The sequence below is a fragment of the Schistocerca piceifrons genome, chromosome 10 (assembly GCF_021461385.2).
Source record: "Schistocerca piceifrons isolate TAMUIC-IGC-003096 chromosome 10, iqSchPice1.1, whole genome shotgun sequence".
Taxonomy (NCBI): Eukaryota; Metazoa; Arthropoda; class Insecta; order Orthoptera; family Acrididae; genus Schistocerca; species Schistocerca piceifrons.
The window spans coordinates 143,290,796-143,306,858 of NC_060147.1; the positions used below are offsets into that span (position 1 = coordinate 143,290,796).

Sequence of the window (16,063 nt, forward strand, 5' to 3'; positions counted from 1 at the left end):
ATGTGCACAATTTGTCAACGGACACCCATAAACTAATTATGTAAAGTTTCTAAGCTATTCCCACTGACCAGCAATGGCTTATTTGCAATAAGTTTCACAAGAAGAGTTACATTGGAGACCCAAAACATGACGACCACTGCTCGCCAGGAGTCTGAATGCTGCCTCGCGGCACGGTAAGGAAGGTACGTATGTGGAGCACAGATGAACAGGGGATCATTCTCATTACGACAAGGTCGTAAGGGAGGGAATTCATTGACAAGAGTGAATCGGACACTCCACGATGCCTGGGAAAGACATCTCGGAAATGCTGAAGCCTGTCACCTATTCACGAGTTTCTACTGTGAGTATGTGTGAAAAGCCATCATCGTACACTGAAATCACAAGTAGGTGACAAGGTAACGGATGCCCACACGTCATCACAGGACGTTAAGTTCAGGGGCTCACCAGCTCCGTAAACCAGGAAATGTGCCGATCTGCAGCCCAGTTGAAGACAAAGTCCAGTGCCGATGCAGGAACGAATGTTTTTAGAGCAAAGGATTTGCCACATCTCAGTCAAACGTGGAGCTCTGCAGCAGACTGCCCTCTAGGCATACCCACGTCGATCTGACGACATCATTGGTTACGAATCCAGTGGGCACAGGACCATTGAGATTGCACAATGTATCGACAGAAATGGGTCACTCTGTCAGACGAATGCGAGGTCTGTTCAAAAAATTCCACAGCATTTTTCTACACTTACCTTTTACTTATGTGCATACTCAAAATACTCTCCTCCACAATTGATACATTGCTCCCAATGCCATTTCCACTTCCGGAAGCAGGCTCGGTACACCTCTTGCTGGACTGCACGAAGCACAGTCTGTGAATTTTCTTTTATCTCGTCTATCGTTGACAATATTCATAATTTCAACGGGGTTTTCAACTTTTGAAATAAAAAAAGTCCACAGGGGCCAGGTCTGGTGAGTATGGAGGACGAGGCAGCACACTGATTTCGCTTTTTGTGCAACAGCTGTGCACCTGACAAATGTGCTGGTGTGTTACCGTGACCGAGAGCCACGAATTGTCCCCCCACATTTCAGGCCATTTCATTCTCACAATTTCTCGCACGTGATGCAACACGTCCCAACAGTACCGTGGGTTAATAGTTTTTCCCTATGGCACAAATTCAAAGAAAACTGTCATCATGGCTTTGACATTTGACCTGACCTGATGAGCCTTCTTTGGTCTTGGAGAACCTTTCCTGACCCACTGTGAAGATTGAACATCGAGACCCACGTCTCGTCACCAGTTAAGATTCTCTTAAGGAACATCTCATTCTCATTTGCGTGATCTAAAGGCTCTTCACAGACTGCGAGGTGAAGGTATTTTCGGTCTCGACTCATGAGTCGAGGGATGAACTCGGCGGAAACACTACGCATTCCGAGATGCTGAATCAGGAGTTCATCACACATTCCAACTGAAATGTTACATTCTTCTGCAGTCTCTCCGACAGTCGCTCTTCAATTGGCACACACAATTTTGTTGACTTTTCCGACACGAGGGTCGTCGGTAGATGTCGAACGGCGTCCTGAGTGACAGTCACCTTTAACTTCCATATGGTCATTTTTAAACTGTGTAAACCATTCATAACACCGAGTACGGCTTAAGCACTCATCACTGTAGCCTTTTTGCATCATTTGGTGCATCTCTGCAAAGATTTTCTCGAGTTGCACGCAAAATTTAATGCAGAAGCGTTGCTCCTCTAACTCTGCCACCTCGAAATTCTCAAACTGTGTGACACCACGTTCTACTCAATAGAGCACTGAATAATAACTAACAGACGTACAACAATGAAATTTCCAGCGGTTAGATATTCAACGCAGGTGTGTGCAGTGATGCCAATCGCATTTCGCTCCAACACACCATTGGTGCGAAATTACGAATGTTTTGGAATTTTTGGAACAGACCACGTAATGTTTTTCATTACACTAGGTCGACGCACGTGTCCGCATGTGCCACTGTACGCGCAAACGTCCGCTCGATACGTTCACCACGGTTACACCACAGACCGATTGTAGGCAGTACAGTGCTCTGGGTGGAATTTATCTGGGTTTCTGTGGGACCCGTGAGAATAACTGAAGGCACCGTCTGAGCTACGAACTACGCAAACATCATTAAGGGCAATCTACTTCTCTCCGTGTCCGATACCTCCCTCCCTACGAGGGATCTCCGAGCAGTATAACCGCTCCCGTGACACGGCCAGGATCGGGCTACAGTGGTTCGAGGAGCAGAGGGAAGGCACCTGGGACACTACTGGGTGCTAGCTGAGCGTCCACAAACCACCGGCTTACAATTTGTGGGAAATGTGTGATCCGTGCAGACACACCCAGTGGCACGCACATCTGGAAAGCTACGGGGTACTTGTCGAATCCACACCGTGCAGAAGTGCTCTTCGTTCTGGAGGTGGACCGGCAGCTGCTAAACGAGTGGTCACAATGTTATGGCTCACCAGCTTACGTTCTGCGAAGTACCTAAAATGCCCGACTCCCACAGGAGGTGCACGCAAGTCGACTGAGGGTCACAGCACCACATATTATTCTTACAGATATCTAAGTTCTGTTAGGCTGCAAGTCATTGTAATTACCGTATGCTGTGCAGACCAAGAGAGGCTGCCTTTAGCTGGAGATATTTCAACCTCTCCCTGTCAGCTGCAATAATCTTCATCCTCTCTCCAGTAGAAATATCGAAAAATGTTTCGTAAAATGTACTGCATGCAGCAGTCAGCTGAAAAGTTAAAAATATGTATATTAAATTACGATTAAACGGAAAGGAATTCGGGGACCAAAAAAACTATTACAATAGCTGATTGTAGATGAGGATATAGATGTGAAAATAATCTACAATTTTATTTACAGTATGAAAAGTATATACCATATTTTCAAAAATACACTGTCCAGACACACAAACACGGCCATCGCCTGTGCCAAAGTCAGTGTGCAATAACACTCGAGAGATGGCAGGTGCAATGCTACCAGTGGAGGGCATATAAATTGTGTCAGGAGATGCAGAAAACAGTGCAGTCATTGTCATAATGCAGAACTGGAGCTATTTATCTGATGTCCAAAAGGGAACGATTATTGGATTTGGGCCAAGGTTGGAAGCATTTCCGAAAAAGCTAAGTTTGTAAACTGCTAGTGTGATGTCACAGTTGAAGTATACCGTGCGTGCAAAACTAGCAGTATCGGCGACGGGCGACACAACTGTGGCACAGACGATGGGAGCGAGCGGAGGCTACAGAGATGTGAACGGGCAAATAGACGTGCTACTTTTGAGCAACTGAATGCCGATGAACCGAGGGGCTACCAACAGTGTCTCCTAAATGACTGACGAAAGAACACTGCCGCGTACCGGCCTCCTCACCAGGCACCCGGCTTGTGCACCTGTGCCGACTGCCGTTTTCTCGGCGACAGAAGCCGGCGTCTGAACTGGATGTCCACCGAGCTTCGACAGGCGACCTTTTCAGACGAGTTTGAGGAAATAGTTCGATTGGATAGATAAAAAAAATCTACTCACCAAGTGGTGGCAGAACACACACATAAAAGAGGGTCGTAATTAGCCAAGTTTTCAGAGCCAGTGGCTCCTCCTTCAGGCAGAACGGTTGAAGAGGAAGGAAGAGGGGTGAAGGAAAAGGACTGAAGACGTCCAAGAAAAGGGCTAGATTTTGGGAAAGTCACCCAGAACCGCAGGTCAGGGGAGACTTACCGCACGGGATGAGAAGTAAGACTGATTCCGTGTTTTCTTCTCATCCCGTGCGGTAAGTCTCCCCTGGCCTGCGGTTCTGGGTGACTTTCCCAAAATCTAGCCCTTTTCTTGGACATCTCGAGTCCTTTTCCTTCACCTCCCTTCCTTCCCCTTCAACCGTTCTGCCTGAAAAAGGAGCCAGTGGCTCAAGAGCTTCCCTACTTACAACCCTCTTTTACTCGTGTGTGTTCTGCCGGCATTTGGTACGTAGATTTTTTATCTGTGCAATTAAATTATTTCATACATGCAGTTTGCTTTTCCTCGTGATAGTGACATCTACCGGCAGGACAGAGCACGTGTCACGTAGCTCACACTGTACGAGTGTGGTGCGATGAGTGCCAGGGAGTGTTTATCGTACCCTCCCGGCCACTAACCTCCCCAGATTTAAACTCAGTCGAGAATGTGTCGGAGCTCCTCGATCGGGCTGATCGCACCACGTATCCTCGATTCGGAAACCTAGTGCTGTCGGGCACAGCCTCGGAATCCGCACAGCTCCACATCCCTGTCACTATCTTGACAGGTGGCCACATTAATGCGACTGGACGTGTACTGCTTAACAATTTTTTGGTTAAATTTCAAATTTGAAGTATTTTCAAAGCTATTAAAGAGGTATTTACTGCTTCAATAGAAGGTAAACACCAACAGGCCAAAATGCACAACTTATGGGAATGGGTAAAATCAACAACTTTTTAAATTTTTTCAAGCTATAAGAACAACAAAACAATAGGATTCCACCACATAAGTATGCATTCTAGGTAAAGTCACACTACAACTACAAACAATAGCAGTCTACAGATTCTATTAAATGTCTTTTCATGCCGGGCAGCTTAATACGTATCTTCCTGTTTGAACAGCAGCTAATGGAAGCCTGCTTGTTACCTACCGGTACAGTTACAAGTTTAGACAATTTCCAAATCAGCGAATTCTTGAGAATGCACAAGACAATGCAAAGAACTAAATTGTTACAGACAGCAGAAGAGTGTCACAATCCTTCTACAATATTTTTGTTAAAGCTGTGTGATCGAATTCGACGTGACTTGACCGATATTTCTGCAAAGATGTGTTTAGTTTCTGTGTGCACCAGCAACAGAACTGGTATGCTACTCTTGATGTGTAAAAATGACAAAGCTCAGCACACTTGGCGAAATGGACAACTGATCATTTCTTGAGAGCGACCATCTGGCCTCAATTTTGGCATTGTGGGGCCTCCAAGATTCAGGGCACTGTCATCGAGACGTCTTGGGATCCGCACGGCTCTCTAATCGGTTATAAAATTACAGACAGGCAGAAAGGCCATCCAGTACTTACCTTCACGAGGTGAAATACCCAGTGGTGCTGACACACACACACACACACACACACACACACACACACACACGCGCGCGCGCGCGCGCGCGAGAAAGTAGAAAAAAATTTCCTAGCTGTCCAAAGCATTCTACTCTAATTTAAATTAGGTGGCATCTAACTTTAATGGTCCAAAGGAGGGGGATTTGTCACAACAAGACTGTATGCTGGAAGCAACCATGGTGCTCTGCAGGGACTCAAAAATCACTATAATCTCTCAGTTTTCTACAAAACTCGAGCAAAAAATATTAAACCCAAGATATGGTACAATGTTCTTATGAAGTGTTTCAAAATTCTGTAGTTAATTTTAATTTACATTTTCACACAGCAACAACAGTTGCAAACCCTTCCTCCACCAACTGATCACCAGAAACTTATCTCTGCAACAGATCTTTCCAAAATCTTGTATCAATTTGTGTTAACAACATGAAACACTTTCTGCCATTAACAAATTGATGATACCTTCATATCTCAGGACGTGTCATATCAAACAATTCATCTTTTAGTCAAATTGTGTCATAAAGTTCTTTTTCCCGTCAATTTGATTCAGCAGCTCCTCATCAAGTACTCAATCTACCCATCTAACCTTCAGCATTCTTTATAGCAGCACATTTCTAAAACTTCTGTACTCTTCTAGTCTGAACTGCTTATCATTCATACTTCACTTCTGTACGAAGCTTTACTCCAAAATACCTTCAGAAAAAAGTTCGTAACAACTAAATTTATTTTCAATGTTAACAAATTTCCCCTGCCTCTTTTCTTCTTATTGCCAATCTGCAATTTTCATATTCTCTAATTTGGCCATTGTCAGTTATTTTGTTGTCAAAATAACAAATTGCATCTACTACTATATTTCTTAACCTACTTCCCCCAGAATCTGTTTATTTAATTCATCTCAATTCCATAACTGATTTTTGTTCACGCTATAACTGCTTTTCAAGACACGATCTATTCCATCTAACTGCTTTTCTGTGTCCTTTCCACCTTTGACAGAATTAAAATGTAATAAGAAAATGCAATTTTTTTAATTTCTTCTCTGTGAAATTTAATTTCTATTCTCAGTTTCTCCTCAGTTTCTTTTACTGCTAGGTCGAATACCATCGGGGGGGGGGGGGGGGGGGCACGGCACAACCCTATCCACTACCTTCTAAACTATCACTTTCCTTACATGTCCAACTCTTACAACTGCAGTCTGCTTTTTGAACAAATTGTAAATATCCTTTTTTTCCCTGGATTTTGACCTCGCTACCTTCAGAATATCTAAGAACATATAGGCACCGACAACGTCAAAAGCTTTCTGCAAACCCAAAAATTCTATTATTATTATTCATAGCCTTTTCCCCTGTAGATCTTCCCTCGTATGCGTTCGACTTTCATATTGGACACACCTCATCCACCCACCTCTAACTGGCCACCTCAGTCTGTCTACCTTCTCCTCCCCCTCCCTCTGACCATTTCCTCCACCCCTATCTCCTTTCCTTCCCCCTCGTCCTCTTCCTTTTCCTCCAGCCCACTATCCACCTACAACTTCCACCTGCCGCACGCACCTCTACCTCCACCCCTCTCTCTGTCCATTTCCTCCTCCCCTCACTCTGTCCATCCCCTCCTTTATCCACTCCAACCTTTCCCCAGCTGTGCCCATCAGCACATGTAGTCCCTGCAATACAGCTCGATAAAGCGGGCCAATATTCCTCCGACAACACGCCTGTCGTGAAGAGGAGGCTACGTATCGGGAGCTTATTTGCCTCTGACGTAGAAGCCAGTGTGCAAAAGAGGTCGATAAAGATGGCCGATGCTATTCCGACACGACCCGCCGGTCGAGGAGGGCAGAATACGTGTCGGGGCCCACAGAGCTCTTTCCTGCCCCTGAAACGTAGGCTGCCCTGCAAAGCAGGTTGATGTGGCAGGTCAATACTGTTCCCACACAATGTCTGTCATGCACAGCAGCCTATGAAGCAGGGGATGGAGAAAAAAAAAAAAGGTTTTGCCCATATCTGTTTCTATTAACACAAGAGTGCCAATATTCATGAGGCCCCCTGTTTTTATGCCAAATTTGATTCAAATCGATCCAGGGGTTTGGGAGGATATCCCGGACATGCACACTTACACTCTCCTTTATAACTATGAGACTATTAACTTTACTGGCGACATCAGACGTCTTGAACCATTACACATTCAAATTTTCTTTGAAATTTCTACTGTTTAGTTCCTATATTCCAGCCAATAGTGTTTCATTCTTTATAATCGTCACTTTCTCAATTGAAATTTTCTATAATATGTGCCATTTTTGTTGAAAATTTGTGGTTCTTACAAATAGTATATTAATTTAATCTTTGTTCTCTGTATCTTTCATTTGGAGTCAAACTGCTCTAAGAGCTTTCTGAATTTATTGGATCCATTTTCCTCCTGTCTTCTTTCTAAGACTTCTTCCCCCAAATTGTTGTAAAATTCTTTCTCACATTCACAAGATGCAAAAGAATTAAGAGATTCTTTTCTTCTTCACTGTGCCGATAATTGGATCAATCTATCGACAGACAGTTTCATCTGGGAGGAGTCTCCACAATCCTTTGTCTGTGCTTTTTCTATTTGGGCAATCTCTAATAATAATTCTTTCAGTTTTGAGAAGATGATCACTTCTTTCATTTTTATTTTTGAACAGGATTCTGAAAGCATATGTGGCTTCCGCGAGAGTTACAGATTTATAGTGTTTGATCAGTGCCTACTACAAGCATTTCTTATTATTCATCATTTCAATTTGTTGCTCTTGCATCTGCCATGTTTGCAGTAAAAATAATTTCTTATTATAGGCTGATCAGGTTAGAAATTGAGTTTCTTTTTTTTCCCCATTTTCTCAGTTCTGTTAACCACATTTTTTTCTAATTCAAGTTATGCTCGACAATTTCTCCCAAGATATTTAAACAGTAGGAGTACGTTTTAAGGCGATTTCTCAGACTGGTGATCTGGGGACGAACTACTTCCACACTGAGAGCTAAATCATTTGCAAATGCTTGTCAGTTTCTTTTTATTAAGGGTTTTGCTCCAACTCCATTGGGTTTTCTTTTTGCTAAATCTTCATGCCAAAAACCTGTTTTTAATTTCATGTATGTCCAATCTTTTCGTTTTTTTCCCCCCGAAATAGCTTCATTTTTCACACCTAGAAAAATTCTGTCCTTAAGAATTGCTGAGCAGACTGCTCTGTGGAGCAGGAGCTGCAACACAGTGGGAGCCGATGCTGGCAGTGGTGCGTGTGTACAGCACAGCTGTCGAGCTGCGATTTGCTGGTGGGGTATTTCAGCCTGCTAGCTGTCAAACAATGACCGATTGAAATAGGACTAGAATTCCTTCCTTGTGAAGGGAAGAGAAAGAAGTTAGAGAAGGCTAGAAGGAGAGACAGGTCACCCAGACCTCAGGATTAGAGGGACACCCTCCTGTTGTGAGGACACAGGAAGCAAAAGTATCCTTTTTCCTTCCCTCATTGTCACAGCTACAGATGGATCCCTCTACTTTCTTATCTTCCCAAACGCATTCTTCTGTCCTCCCTGAGGAACTAATCGCACTTCCGGAAGCTAGGTAATGTTCTTTTTACTTTAATGTGATTCTATCGGCAGTACTGGAATTTCACTTCCTGAAGGTAAGTTCAGACCAGTCATTCTCCCTCCTTATAAAATTATACAAGGTTATTACAAACGACTGAAGCCATTTCAAAAATTCACTGTAGCTACATTAATTGACAATCTGTCACGAAACTCAACACTCATACAGAAAAAAAATCAGAAAGTTTTGCACTGTTGCAGCTGCACTTTAGGTTTCTACCACAAGAGCGCAACAGTAAACAGTTAGGCAAGATGGCAACAGGCGCTGAGAAAGTGTGCACCGTGTTCAAAATGCGTGCATATCGGTCCGCTGTAACAATGCGGCGACAATTCAGAGTGAACTTTGACAAATATCCATTAACTGCCAGCTCCTTTCAGCAACAGTACGAGCGGTCTAAAGCTTCGGGATGCACATGTGAGGGGACATTGATGGGTTGGCCTACAGTGAGTGAAGCAGCTAATGGCATGCAGGCGAGTTCCGCACGTAGCCCAAAGAAGTTGACGAACAGAGAAAGCAGAGAGCTGAATGTATCACAACCGATCTTTGGAAAATGTTGAGGAAACGTCTGAAGCCTTACCACTTGCAACTGCTACAAGCCTCAACATTAGATGACAGAAGCCAGGTGCTTTCGATTTTCAGCACAGGAGCAATGGCTTACGGAAGATAACCGGTTTCGTGAGAAACTAGTCTTCAGTAATAAAGCAACAATTTTGGGTATGGGCCAGTGAACAGGCACAGTGTGCAAATCTGTGGGACAGAGAATCTCCACAGTATCATGTGGCACATTTGAGATTCATTAAAAGTTAATGTGTTCTGCGCATCTCGCAGTTTAACCCTTTTAGTGCCAAATACGATCTGATCGTGATCCAGATTTTCGGCGAAAAATGCCAGCAACGATCTGATCATGATGCCTTTCTCATTCGCTAGGAAATACTAACAACTTTGCCTTCAAGCGCGGAAAAAATGAATGAGAAAGGCATCACGATCAGATCGTTACTGGCATTTTTCGCTGAAAATCTGGATCACGATCAGATCGTATTTGGCACTAAAAGAGTTAAAATTTACTGTAACTTTTCCTTCTGCGAAAAGACCATAATTACACACGTGCATCTAGACATGGTGTAAAATTGGCTCGTGCCACAACTGGAGACAGATAGTGTGGATTTCATCCACCAAAAGGTCAGTGCTCCACCCCAGCTCCATCACGACATCCGTGAATTGTCGAACAGGAAATTGAGAAGGTGAGGGATCGGTTGTGGTGGTGCTGACGATCAGCAATTTACATCATGGTCTCCATATTCTCCTCACCCCAACCTCTCGTGATTTTTTTGGATGAGGTTATGTGAAAGATTCAGTGTTCAGGTACCCTCTACCGACAAACCTACAAGAACTGCAAGCTCGCACCGATACTGCTTTCGAACAAATTGATAGGGACACGCTGTGTCGAACGAGGGAAGAGCTCGATGAGTAGGGGACAGGTACGGAGCACCTGTACTATGTCAAAAACACTTTTTGAGTTTTTCTATGCGTGTGCAAATCCCCACGGCAATCTGTCAAATAATATAGCTACAGAAAACCTGTGGAAGGACTTCTATCAACTACAATAACCTCGTATTTTCCTCAGACAAGTTTTGCTGTTTAGTTACACAATCACTAGCCTTCAAGTTAACAGCTTCCATCTGTACACAACACTTCTAAATCTATGTACGGCAAGCCACTCTGCAGTGTGTGGCCGAGATTTTTATTATCTATTACCCACAATCTCCACCATTATCAGATGAATTTGTGCCGCATACCGGAGTGGGAACATCACTAACAGCAGTGCAAATCTGCTCTCTGAGATCTTCTCCGACAGGAAGGGATTTTCCGTAAAGATGACTGGAAGAACAGGAGAGAGACTTCAAAGTAATTAGAATACCTGAATATTTTCCGAATGATAAAACAACTGACCACTCAATTGTCTCTTTTGCTATGTGAATCCTGTGGTTCATTTTCTACGTTTTCTGATACACGCATACACTACCCAATCAAAAATACCTGCACAGATATTACTAACATCTACAGCTCTGCTGAGAACTTTTCAACGAGATTTCTGCACATATTTGAAAGAATAGCAGCCCATACTTCACCAACAGTCAAAACCGGTGAAGTCGGCGACACGTCTGACGCTTGAGTCCGGAGTGAAGTCAACGTTCTATCTTGTCCCGAAAGTACAATATATTTCATCTGGTGAACATTCGCAACTGAGAAACATATTTATAGAATTAAAATATGCTCCAGTTGCTAGGAATTTTCTTAATTTATTCAAAGGCTGGTTTTGAAGCTTAAAGCTTCATCCTCAGGTGCCACCAAATAATCACAGAAAGATAAATGTGTGGCATTTGAGTCACTTGTGGGAGATCACACCCACATCAGAGGAACACACGAGAGCTTAGGACCCGCAACAGCAGTGCCCGCCTAGAGAGCGCGACACGGAAATGACTAGAGTCGGTGCGACCACCACACATTTATGTTTCTGTAATTATTTGGTGGCACCTGAAGACGAAGCTCTAAGCTTCGAAACCGGTTGTGGAATAAATTAAGAAAATTACTGACAAGTGAAGCAGATTTTTATTCTATAATTACATCCCAAAGGTGTGCCATTGAGTTCAGGTGGGAGTGGGAACTCTGGGCAGGCCAGTACATTTCAGGAATGCTACTGTTTACAAACCACTGGCTCACAAATGCCGCTCTACGACAGGTGACACCGTTATGTCGGTACAAAGCACTGTCGTCTGCCAGCTGTTGCTCTATTGTATGCAGTACATAATGCTGTAAAATATGTTCGTATCCTCCTGCATTTAACATTTTCTTACGTGCAATAAGGGGCCCACACCCCAAATGGGAAAAACACGCCTACAGTATAACACCACACACTCTGTACTTCGCTGTCGGCACTACTCACCACAGCAGGCACCGTCCTCTAGGCATTCGCCAAACCCTAACCCTCCACCAGATTGTCGCAGGGCGTACCTTAAGTGTACAGAGTCTCTCTTATATATCCTGATTTTATATCCGTGTAATGAAGCTTCAAATGAAGGAACAGGCAGACCGAGTTGAGAACCAGTGCATTTCTCGTTAAGGAGATAATTACCATCATTTCAGTTTTAGAATTGTTTCGTTTTCGTAGTCTGCAGTTGTCGTATTCTCGTCCGAGGTATTCCTTTCGAGCTACGTGCGGTGCCGAGAGCAGTCGGGCTGCCGGTGACATCGTCGCACGTAGCGGCAGAGAGAGCCCGGGCTGGACGCAGTTCGTGAGGAATACCGAAGACCGGAACGTAGAGCTGACAAGAATTTCGAAGGGAAAGTCAATTGTTCCTGGCACGAGAACGAGATTTTTAGTCATCTCGCTTGTCTGTATTCGCCTACGTTTATAAAGGAATAATAGGTCGTTATCCTGTATTCGAGGAATGTCGCTTCTCATTTAGTAGAGTAGTGTCATACAAAACAAAGGATTCTGTCCCGAGTCGATCGACATTTGCTCTACTGAAGACGGTCAGAGAACCTCGCGTGCAGCACAATTCGTCAATCCAATCGGTCACCCACTGTCCAATGACGTCACTCTTTACTCCGCCTCGATTGTCGCCTGCCGAGAACTACAGAAATGTACAGCTTACTAGGAGCTGCTCGACCATCGTATTTAATTCTTTTTAACTCTCGACACACAGTCGTCATGGTAGCTGGACTGGTGGTAAGATTTTAGGCACTTTCAAATGTTTCCTTCCACAGATTTCTCCCGCAATGCCTGACGGCCCCCACCTGTCTGTGAACGAGATCTGCCCGGTCTCCGCTTACCTACGGTCTTTCCTTCGTATTTCCACTTCACAATCACACAGCAGTTGACTGGGGTAGCTTTACGAGGGACAAAATGTCTCCGACGGATTTTTTATTCCGGTGACGTCAGACGACCGGCCCACATTCGAAGTCAGTGAGCTCTCCTGACCGAGCCGTCCTGCTGTTACTGCTCCTCTGCCGACCACACGGAACGGCCCACCTCCTTTCGTACCGGCAGGTCCGCCTCGCATGGTCCCCGGTGCCCGATTCGCCGTTACACGTGGGTGTCCTCACACTTTCGATCGGACGGTGTACCGGTCGAGTGTCCGAACTCTACCATACTAGACGGCGCAGGTGGTAGCCGAACGGACCTAGAAACGGTACGCGGTGAACCGTTTAAAGTCTCAATTTCACAGAGACTCGCGAGTTCACCGAGGGCGTTTCGAATGGAATTATTTAAACGAGAGTCGGCTGCCGGTAGTCTCCGTGCGAGGCATCATCGGGCACACTTCTCGGTCGGCTCCTTCGGCAGAAGCTTGCGATCTGCGAGACGAGACGGGCACCTCGAGTTCAGTTCTCGCGACACGTCGTCCGTGTGCCCGCGCTGCAATTACTCGTTCCTGGGTCGCACCCACTGTGGTCTGCTCTCCTACGATTGTCAGAGGGCACCTTCGTAGTAAGTTCTTTACTGTTTTAACCCAGCTCTCTTTTGAATATCTTTCTCTAGTTTCTAAAATTACTCTCCAGTAATACCAATACGAAAGCATCCCGTGCAGTCATTTCCCTGAAAACCACGGTGAAGTTCAATACCTCTTTCAGCTTCTATGAAATTGTACAACAGCAACCTACATCTAATGGGGTAGTATGTATTTATAAGAGACTTGTATCGAGCTTCACTTTACAGCTAAAGATGCACTACCGAGCCACTAGTATGTTCACATTCCGAGTGCATATTATCAAATATCTAGAAGTTACGGGCAACATCAGAAGAGGAGCTACAAATGTTTATCACTTATTACTTACACAGTGGCTCTAACGGCCCCCAAATCTGGAAGGCAGCAATACAAATAAATTTATAATAACTGGCTTTCCAGAAATTTTCACCATTGAAAACTACAATAACGTTTGCAAACTAGTGTCAGCATAATGGCCGTATAATTCAAATCACTCTCAGAGGTCACATCGACGGACAGAAAGAGTATCAGTCGAGTAATTATTTTATACCACTAAATGAACGAAAATGTGTCAATAGAATCGTTTTGACATACTGAACAAGTGTATCTGATCAGTTGTCCGGTACGAAGCCACATCAAAATTTCTTCCTTTACCAGTAGTTCGGCTAGGAACCACCCACTAATGTTTATAAGAGTCAAACACTGATATTTGTCTACCCTCACAATCACCTGTTCTAGCAGATACCTGTGCATAAGCTTCTAAGGTGAAATATTGCAATTTGAGGTGCAGGTATCACAGACAAAATGAAGTGGTTAGCCAAACATGTATTACAAATAAGCACGTATTACGTGACAAACTGTAATATACTGACCGAGAATTATCCTAAAGTTCACTGTTCACAACAAATGTTTTCATTTATAATGAATTGAATGTCAAATAACCTTCAGCTTTCACTGGCGTTTATTCAATTGATGGCACATCGGCAGGTGGCCACATGAAAACGTGTGGTATCAAATGATTAATAGTTCGCACAAAAGTGTTAATTTGGTAAAGTTTCCCCTACATATTTCTCAGCCCGGGGTCACACAAACAGTACTGTGATCGGTTTCGACTCGTCAGTAAGTCGTAATACGATAATTTATTACGGGGTCACACCTGGTCACAACACTGTGTGACCGAAGGCTGAGAAATGCACAGAGAGAATTTCATTACGTTACAGTCTCTGTGTCAGACAGTACGGCTAGGCCGGACATTAATTTGCCGACATACAGTTTTTATGAAAAATTCTGGCCGGAAACATCAAAAATAGTTTTGCCTACCCCTAAACAATTACACTTCACTCAGTGGCAAGTGCTACTCTCTTTTCCAAAATAACACACACTACTTCTTTGTAATTCATTGAACAGGTTCTACTATTTTGGACCAGAATTTAAAAAATTTTCATCATCACATTTTTATGTGAACAATGAAAACTTTAAAAAAACCTAAAATTTATTCCATGTGCTACACGATCGGAGGCATCCAGGTGCCTACTGGAGGACACTAACACAGGGTGTGTCACCCTCTGCCTTTATGACAGCTCCCGCTCTTCTGGGACACTTTCAATGAGGTGCCCGACGTCCACAGAGGAATGGCAGACCATTCTTCCTCGAGAGCTCAAACCTCACGTCAAACACTGAAGTTACAATCTGTAGCGTATCAACCATACCTGTTCAAAAAATATGCCGGGGCAGAAGTGAGTCGTGACAGAGGCATGCGAGCACGTTACGCGTCTCGAAGCGAAACGCAGCCGATGGGTGTCGCAGAGAGCCAAGCGCTGTATAGCAACCTGACTGAACGATACGCTGGCGGAAGGATGGGAGCCTTTCCTCACTTGCCACCACAGAAGTGTTTAGAGTACGTGCCTTAACGCCTAAACAAACACAGTCCGGAGCATACGCGTACTCAGCTGTTCTTGTACCAAAATATTCTCATCTCAGTATAACAGCCTACACTTCGAGCCAGTGAAACTTGGAGCAACATCCCGGAATGCAGTACGGGATCCGCCGTTCGAACGAGGGACGGGGCAGCCAGTCCCGAGTCACACAGAGCAGCCACTCCCCAAACGTACAACAGCCCGCTTGCCGGAAGGATGTCACGGCTGCACTGACACCACCTTCTTAGAGTGGCGTCTGAACCTACAGCCTACAGTACAGTGAGCCCAAAACTTTAGAGTGTATTTTAGTTACAGAGAAAAGGTTTGACAGTGGTGCATTTTGCAAAGTAGATTTCACTGCAAGTAGCGAGTAGATGAATTTGTCTAGTTTTAGAGGTAATGGATGTCACGATCGGTTAGTGCCTGTTAGATGTGCACAGTCTAACCTCGAGGTCCGCTCCGTGCCAAGTACAGAACCGGTTCCAGTAACATGTTATACGTGTAATCGTTGGCGACGTGCAGCTGCGCAGTGTCAGGACTTGAGATGGCTCACGATTAGACATAAGAATTATTAAGTTAATTTAATCTGTTTTCTTGTCCTGTGAGGGTTAGTTCTCAAAACGAGTGTCATCAAAGACGGCGCTTCGTCAGAAGTGGAGACGCGAGGTGTGTCAGAGCCGGAAGCAGTATACGTATTGTTAGAAAAGGTAGCACAATTAACAGCGAATGATACGGGTCGATAAAATTGCGATCGTCACGACGGAGTGTACATTTGTCAGTTGCAAGTTTAATAGTTCCTCTTTCTGGAACAGCCTTTGTGGGAGACCCTGGAAATCTGGCTAAGATGGAAAGTTAGTCTGATAAGGAATTATTGAGTTTTGCAAAATTGAGACTAATAAAGGAACCTAAGACTCCACAACATTTGAAGAATTTACAGAAGAG

At 44.3% G+C, this 16,063-nt stretch overlaps 1 protein-coding gene across 1 annotated transcript in view; it reads right to left on the bottom strand.

Moving 5' to 3' along the window:
- The window catches only part of LOC124719049, a 75,077-nt gene that overhangs the window by 3,409 nt on the left and 55,605 nt on the right, over nucleotides 1-16,063 (bottom strand). The window contains exon 6 of the mRNA XM_047244720.1: nucleotides 2,624-2,763. Within this exon, the coding sequence (XP_047100676.1) occupies nucleotides 2,624-2,763 (140 nt within the window). The remainder of the gene's footprint in view (nucleotides 1-2,623; nucleotides 2,764-16,063) is intronic.